The sequence below is a fragment of the Oncorhynchus mykiss genome, chromosome 15, assembly GCF_057628025.1.
Source record: "Oncorhynchus mykiss isolate SJ-2025 chromosome 15, ASM5762802v1, whole genome shotgun sequence".
Taxonomy (NCBI): domain Eukaryota; kingdom Metazoa; phylum Chordata; class Actinopteri; order Salmoniformes; family Salmonidae; genus Oncorhynchus; species Oncorhynchus mykiss.
In genome coordinates, this window is record NC_143036.1 from 71,557,223 (window position 1) to 71,565,840 (window position 8,618).

The 8,618-nt window shown below is 40.9% G+C and overlaps 1 protein-coding gene across 1 annotated transcript; it reads left to right on the forward strand.

Annotated features, from left to right (window-relative positions):
• Nucleotides 1-1,175: 1,175 nt before the first annotated feature.
• LOC118936327 (fish-egg lectin-like) lies at nt 1,176-3,351 on the forward strand. The gene is made up of 5 exons (XM_090201022.1): nt 1,176-1,351; nt 1,465-1,698; nt 1,877-2,094; nt 2,228-2,346; nt 2,916-3,351. The coding sequence occupies exons 1-5, from the start codon at nt 1,297-1,299 to the stop codon at nt 3,055-3,057; spliced, it is 768 nt and encodes a 255-aa protein (XP_090057148.1). The 5' UTR covers nt 1,176-1,296; the 3' UTR covers nt 3,058-3,351.
• Nucleotides 3,352-8,618: the final 5,267 nt, after the last annotated feature.

Here is an 8,618-nt window from a genome sequence, read left to right on the forward strand (position 1 = left end):
GTCTGCTTCACACCAGCCACCGGGAGAGGAATTCACCTTTCAACAGGACTAAGACGAATCTGCACTGATTGGTTAATGTCATCAAAATGAGGAGACCAAGGCGCAGCGTGGTAAGTGAACTCTAACTCTTTAGTAAAAGAGAGAACACTGAACAGAACTAAACAACAAAATGTGAGGCAATATGGCTAGTGCAGAACAGGCAACTAAACATATAATAACAACCTACAAAATACCCAAGGAATATGGCTACCTAAATATGGTCCCCGATCAGAGACAATGATAGACAGCTGCCTCTGATTGAGAACAAATCTAGGCAACCATAGACATATAAACACCTAGACTAGACAACCCCTAGACATACAAAAAACCTTAGACAATACAAAAACTAAACAAACCACCCTTGTCACACCCTGACCTAACCAAATAATAAAGAAAACAAAGATAACTAAGGTCAGGGCGTGACAGTTACCAAGAAGACAGTGAATGTTCCTGAGTGGCCAAGTTACAGTTTTGAGTTAAGTCTGATTGAAAATCTATGGCAACACTTGCAAATTGCGGTCTTGCCATGATCCACAACTACTTTACATAAACTATATGACCTAGTGTGGCCTAGCCTAAACCACAAAAACCATCCCAAGACCATTATTTCTCCTCCAGCAAACTTTATAGTTTGCAATATACATTCGGGCAGGTAGTGTTCACCTGGCATCCGACAAACCCAGAATCATCCGCTGGACTGCCACCTCAATTACCTCGACTAACCTGTGCCCTCCCCCACACACACACATACACAAACACACACATTGACACTGTACCGGTACCCCCTCGAAATAGCCTCGCTACTGTTATTTTACTGATGCTCTTTAATATTTCTTTATTTTTATTTTTTACTTATCAATTTTTTACTAAATACTTATTTATTTCAACTGCATTGTTGGTTAAGGACTTGTTGTATTCGGCGTATATAAACTTTGTAAATACTATGTGAAGAAATCCAAGTTGGGTGTGGACTTTCTAGGCACTGTATTTCAAAATGTAAACATGGCAAATGCACACTACAATGTAAACACAGAAAACATGAGAAGAACAAAGGAATGATCTTTGTCATCAGGTGACAATAACACAACCCTTCTCTCTGACGGACACCGGACACCCTCAAGTCTTTGTTAAACAGGTGGAACAGGAAGCCATCATTGGTGAAAGGTATGTGCAGGGCTATAAAAGCTCAAAGTCTTGCAAGGGGACAATTGAAGTCTGGTGTACAACCAAACGTATACGTAGATCTACAAAGACATCATGAGAGTCACTGCAGCCGTCCTATTGGTCCTCTGTCTCCTGACCATCAGTCGTGGTAAGTTACCATCATCTGAAACATGCTTGATACACTTGGAATTGATGAAGTTTGCTCCATAATGTCATCCTCCTTGTTGTCTGTGTGCTCGACTCATGTCTTTGTCTCCATAGCATGGGACTGTCAGGAGGTAGTAAACATCAAGAATCTGATGCAGATCGATGCAGGACTGGGGCAAGTGGTTGCTACGGACACAAGTCAAATCCCCTACTACCTGGTAGGTGATGAATGGATCCGCCTGCCTGGTTCCCTGAAGCATATCACTGTAGGACCAGCAGGGATCTGGGGTGTCAACAAGGACTATGCAATCTACAAGTATGTGGCCGGTAACTGGGTGCAAGCTGCAGGTTAGTGGAGAGAATTACCCAATATTTATCCAGAGGACACCTGCTTCTTAGCTTTCCTGATACCATCAGGCTGTTGAAAACATTTTAAATTGTAAACTTGTATGTCATTTGGCAGTACTCACAGATATGTGCTCCTTGTTTGCTTGTCCGTCCGTCTGTCTGTCTTTGTGGTCTTCAGGCCTTCTGAAACAGTTGGATGCTGGAGGTGAACAGTTTATTGTGGGGGCCAACATGGACGATACTCCATTCTGTCTGACACGTAGTGCCACAGTTGGCTACAAGGGTCCAGGCTCACCTCTTCCATGGACAGGATTGCCAGGAGCTGTGAAGTACTACAGCTGTGGACCCTTTGGGTGCTGGGCAGTCAACAAGAATGATGATATCTACTTAATGAGTGTAAGATCTGGGAAAGAGTGTGAGAGCTGGAGCAGAGTAGTAGAGGTTGGAGAGTGTCAGTTATTTTAAAACTGTTTCATATTATAACGGTTGAAATTGTCCTAAAACACTGATTGTATCTGTTTGTTTCCAGCTGAATCAAGACTGCCAAAACAATGGGTGGAGTCACATTGATGGCAAGCTTTCCATGATTGAGGTGGCAACTGATGGTGGTGTCTTTGGGGTCAACTCTGCAGGCCAAGTTTATACCAGGTAAGGTTACTACTGAACTATGTGCATAATAATGGTATACCTTTAATTATAATTATTATCCTTACTGTACATGCTTTGTGAAGCAACTAAAATACTGTAGATACCTAAATAAAATCAGTGAAATATGATCAGATCTAAATTCATAGGACTTATAAAGACATGTGTAGACATTGTACGATAAAATATGTAAAAGTGGGATGTCCTGTGAAGCTACAGTTTGGGATAAAAACAACAACTTCCCAGACACCCCACCACTTGTTTTGGTAAACAGCTCAGGAATGTAGTTAGAGAAATATAACCACTCTCAAATTCATACAAAGACAGATCAATTATTTGTTTAAAAAAAAATGTAACATGTTTTTTAAAGCTATACATTGTTTGTTTACAATAACATTGTTTACAAACAATTGAGGAAAAGCTTACATTTTAGCTTCTGATGTGGTTGAATAAAGCTCAAGAGGCAGAAGTTATATTCTTCAAAAATCTATGGCTATATTCAATTATTACAGTCCAAAAATGGATGTACTTAAAGATAAGCTTTAAAACATGAACCTCTTTCTTCAACACAGAGACGGCATCACAGCCAGTAAACCAGAGGGCACCGGATGGAGCAATGTCCCAATGTGCATGCGCATGGGCCACGTGACCTATGACCTGGGCCGTCTTTGGGTGGTCTCCAAGTCTGGAGTCACCATGGTGTGCACACCTTAGCCTCTCCTCTGCATCTGATGGCCGTTCGGGATCTGTCTAAAGTTCACTTGCTAACTCATTGATCTCTCTTTATGGAACAGCCTTCTGCTTGAGATTGCCCAACATTAGTTCATAAGAATCCTTCATTCTAAAACCTACTACTCTAACTATACTTTTCAGTACTTTATCTCTGTCAATAGTAATCACTGATCTTAATGATCTTGCTTCAGAGGTTATTCATAGAGATGGATGGAATCCTTTTTAATGCTTATTATCTCATTATATAATCATAATAAAGCATTCAGTTTGAAGCTATTGTAATTTCCGTGTTTCTTGGTTTTCATATTGAACAGGGGGTTTTAGTTTGCTCTGCCAGTGACGATTTTAGCATGTACATCTTGGTGGGGCAAACTCAACAAATTGTTTGAGATACATTCCAGCAAAGCCACTACACAACACAACATTAAACCAGTGGTGGAAAAAGTACTTCATTGTCATACTTGAGTAAAAGTAAAGATACCTTAATAGGAAATGACTCAAGTAAAAGTGAAAGTCACCAAGTAAAATACTACTTGATTAAAAGTCTAAAAGTATTTGGTTTGAAATATACTTAAGTAATACAAGTAAATGGAATAGCTAAAATATAGATAAGTATCAAAAGTAAAAGTAAAAATTCCTTATTTTAAGAAAACCAGACAACACAATAAAAAAATGTACAGCTCGCTAGTGTCACGACTTCTGCCGAAGTCGTTGCCTCTCCTTGTTTGGGCGGTGCTCGGCGTTCAACGTCACCGATCTTCTAGCCATCATTGATCCATTTTCATTTTCCATTGGTTTTGTCTTGTCTTCCCACACACCTGTTTTCAATCCCATTCATTACCTGTTGTGTATTTAACCCTCTGTTTCCCCTCATGTCTTTGTCAGAGATAGTTTATTGTCAGTGTAGTGGTTTTTGTATAGGTGCGCGACGGGTCTTCGTACCCATCTTTGTTTATATTCAGTTTTCTATTTAGTGTTATGGAGCATTTTACTTGGACATTTATTAAAAGACTCCATTTTACACTCCGTTTGACTCTCCTGCGCCTGACTTCCCTGCCACCTATACACATATATCTGACAGCTAGGGGCATACTCTAACACTCACACAACATTTAGAAACGATGCATGTGTGTTTAGTGAGTCCACCACATCAGAGGCAGTAAGGATGACCAGGGATGTTCTCTGATAAGGGTGTGAATCGAACCATTTACTTTTGGGTGCCAGAGAATATGTATGGAGTAAAAAGTACATTGTTTTTTTTTAGGAATGTAGTGAAGTAAAAGTACAAGTTGGCAAAAATGTAAATTGTAAAGTAAAGTACAGATACCAAAAAAAATACTTAAGTAGTACTTTAAAGTATTTTTACTTAAGTACTTTACACCACTGCATTAAAGAATCCATTAATTGCAGTATAAAGGTGACAGACAGTGCCCACATGCTGTTAGGGCCCACATAAAGCTATCCAGACAGCAGAGCTTTCCTTTCTGCACCATAGAGTGAATCCTTACCACCAATACACCTGACTATCAGTGGAGCCTGGCAACCTGGTCTCAGAGAAATTAGTATTATCCTGTACGTAAATCCAAGACCACTATTTAGTATGATATGTTACATTTCGAATGGGATGTATTCATTTGTGAATGTCCAGTACCATTTTCATACGATATGTTACAAATTATAATTTGTATTATATGTTACGAACTTGCAAAACTTACAATATGTTACATATTCTGTTTAGGTGGCTAACGTTAGCTAGCTGGCTAATGTTAGATAGGCTAGGTTAGGGATTAAGTTTAGGAGTTGGGTTAAAGGGTTAAGGTTAGGGGAAGGGTTAGCTAAAAGGTTTAAGGTTAGGGTTAGTTAACATGTTAAGTAGTTGTGAAGTACCTAATAAATAATAAGTAGTTGAAGTTGCTAATTAGCTAAATTGCTAAAGCTAGCCATGATGAGATTCAAACGCGTTATACGCCCACCCATCCACCCAGACTTTAGTAATCATGTGTCATACCAAACCTAACATATCATACTAATTTGAGTGTCCCAGACTTACGTTTATGAGACCAGGCTGAGCATCGTCTGGCAGCAATACAGTTCATTCGGCATCATTTACTGCATTTTATAAAAACAGCTGATATGGCAGACTTGCTTAAATAAATATGGTTTCCTTGTGGATTTGTGTAACTCGATAAGAATCACATTCTGCTTCAATAATAGTGAATGCCGACATGAGTTTAGACTTTTGAACCATACACAAACATTACATTTATGTTCAGTAAATTCATATTGTTTGTTCTGATCATTAGCAAACGAGCTGCGACGATGTAGGCCTATTCCTTCAGTACTTTCAAAATGGACACCGACAGAAATAAAGATGTTATTTCAGATAAATTCAGCAACGTGTTGAGGCCTAAACTTTACTCTTCATTAAATCACCACAGACACACATTGAGAGAGAGAGAGAGAGAGAGAGAGAGAGAGAGAGAGAGAGAGAGAGAGAGAGAGAGAGAGAGAGAGAGAGAGAGAGTTAGTCTGAAATTTGAAATATTTTATTAGGCATTTGTGGTCTAAAAAGGAAGGAAAATACAATCCCGAGGATTCACTTTTATGTGAAATATACCGACTCACAGACAGCGCATTGAGCAAACAAAACAACCCTCGCAAAATCAACTGGAATTACATGGAGAAAAACACCTGAGCTAATGATAATACACAAAGTAAGCAAAACAATTAAATGCATCATTCCAACATGACCTAAAATAATGAACAAGATACTAATGAGATAGACCTATATAAGCAATATAACAATTGAGATGTACAAAATACGGCATAAGGGAAAAATTTGTGGATAAGAGGGAAGCCATCATTTTGATTATGACATTAATCAGCGAGTTTAAATGGAATTAGTTGATGTGCCTATTTGTTTCAGCCCTTTTGAAATGTACAGAAACAGAATGGGCCGTTCTTACTGTATTCCCCCTATACACCAAGTCAGAATAGTAGGATAAATAACAGGGGCAAAGAAGCAGACAATAAAAGCTCTTACAATATTCAATAATGACAGTTTTCTAAAACTGGCTATTGGCTATAGGTGCACCACCGTCAGTTTACATAAGGAAGGTGGCGTGGCAGTCCCTCTTGTAGGCAAACTTTGTCATCATCAAACTTGGTCATCAAAGTCTGGCATTCTCTGGATGAAGTCATGCTGGATTGATGCATGACCAATGATTTCAACCTTTTCTAGCCCATAGTGTTGCATGTGAATGTTTATCCTTTTAAGCTTGATAATGAGACCCTTTCAGACAGATGTTTTCCAACCTTAAACCCAGACTTGGACCACACACCCTCTCCACCGAATAGCAGGCAGGGGAAGCAAAATAGTGGTTGCTTTGCGGCACTTGCAGTTAGCCATCAATTCCTTCCAAACCACTCATTGTTGAATTTGTGATTTCCGACTTCTTGTGTAATGTTTATGTCCAATGGCCGATGAGCACAGAGATGTTTTATTCATAATGTATCTTCATATGATAAGGATTGAAAAGGATTTCCCAGTACATTGGCAATGTGATTCATAATGAGGACTGCTTTCCTAGCTAGCTAGCGTGCTAGCTAACATTTTGAAAGTATGATGTTGACATGATCAGTCGAATCAAAGCTACTGTATAACATGTTTTGACGTAATTTTTATCTGAACCAAACATAGATATCTATGACTGGTTCAGATTTGGTTTTGGACCGGACTAAAAACCAACTTCCGTGGACATAGAAATCAAGGCCGGTCCAGACATGACCAAAAAAAGATGGCCAAAAGGGGTCGGCATTTATCCGTGTTTACTGATGTGTCATACATTTTATCTCCTGCCTGTAGGCTACAGAAAAGGCTACATACTATTTCTACCATATACTATATCCAGGTACAGGATCAAACGCGTGCACCAACATTTTTTATGGGCTTAATCATAGAATTACATATACAGTCCCTAAGGATCTCTGTGGGCCTAGTCATAAAGATTTTTAATTTAACTTATATGTTTAACAAATATGTTACATTTTACTGTGGAATAAACATAACAAATCAATATTTTTTCATCTGATTGTCTAACTATAATTTCAAAGGGCTCCTTCATAGGCCACCCGCACACATTTATCCACTTGCAAGATATTTCCAGCTTCCAAATAGTGGTGAGTGGAAAGACACATCTTTTACACAAAACACCAAAAAGTTTCATGTCAAATTCGGCTACTGTCACTAGGGAAGAATTTATGCGTCCACTGCTGTTCACGCAGTAAAGCAGTAATTATTTGTAGCTCAAATAATTACATTCAGACTTTAAAACATTTTTGTGAGAAGAACCGTTTTCGGGATCCGCCCTGGTCTCACAAATACTGTTCTAGCTCAGCCCCCGTTAATCACACAGGCCAATGATTGGTCTCAATGGATGTAGAATAAATAGACCAATGCAATGTAGCTCAAACACACATTTTTTCAAAGGGGTTGGAAGCACTATATCACAGAAATGATCATGTGGGATTCAAGGCATTTTGAAAAGATGTACCCAACCTCTTTCTTCAATACAGAGTCAGCATCACAGCCAGTAAACCAGAGGGCACTGGATGGAGCAATGTCTAAATGTGTAGGGATTGACGGTGCCTTTAGGGGCAAGTGAACTGAGCAGTCACTCAAGTTAAGCCTGCTCTGAGGTAGCACCACAGCTCTGAGGTAGCCCAACTGCTCTGAGATAGCACCACTGCTCTGAGGTAGCCCCACTGCTCTGAGGTAGCCCCACTGCTCTGAGGTAGCCCAACTGCTCTGAGGTAGCCCCACTGCTCTGAGGTAGCCCCACTGCTCTGAGGTAGCCCCACTGCTCTGAGGTAGCACCACTGCTCTGAGGTAGCACCACTACTCTAAGGTAGCACCACTACTCTGAGGTAGCCCCACTGCTCTGAGGTAGCCCCACTGCTCTGAGGTAGCCCCACTGCTCTGAGGTAGCACCACTACTCTGAGGTAGCACCACTACTCTGAGGTAGCACCACTACTCTGAGGTAGCACCACCGCTCTGAGGTAGCACCACCGCTCTGAGGTAGCACCACTACTCTGAGGTAGCACCACTACTCTAAGGTAGCACCACTACTCTGAGGTAGCACCACCGCTCTGAGGTAGCACCACCGCTCTGAGGTAGCACCACTACTCTGAGGTAGCACCACTACTCTGAGGTAGCACCACTGCTCTGAGGTAGCACCACTGCTCTGAGGTAGCACCACCGCTCTGAGGTAGCACCACCGCTCTGAGGTAGCCCCACCGCTCTGAGGTAGCCCCACTGCTCTGAGGTAGCACCACCGCTCTGAGGTAGCACCACTACTCTGAGGTAGCACCACTACTCTGAGGTAGCACCACTACTCTGAGGTAGCACCACTACTCTGAGGTAGCACCACCGCTCTGAGGTAGCCCCACTACTCTGAGGTAGCACCACTACTCTGAGGTAGCACCACTACTCTGAGGTAGCACCACTACTCTGAGGTAGCACCACCGCTCTGAGGTAGCACCA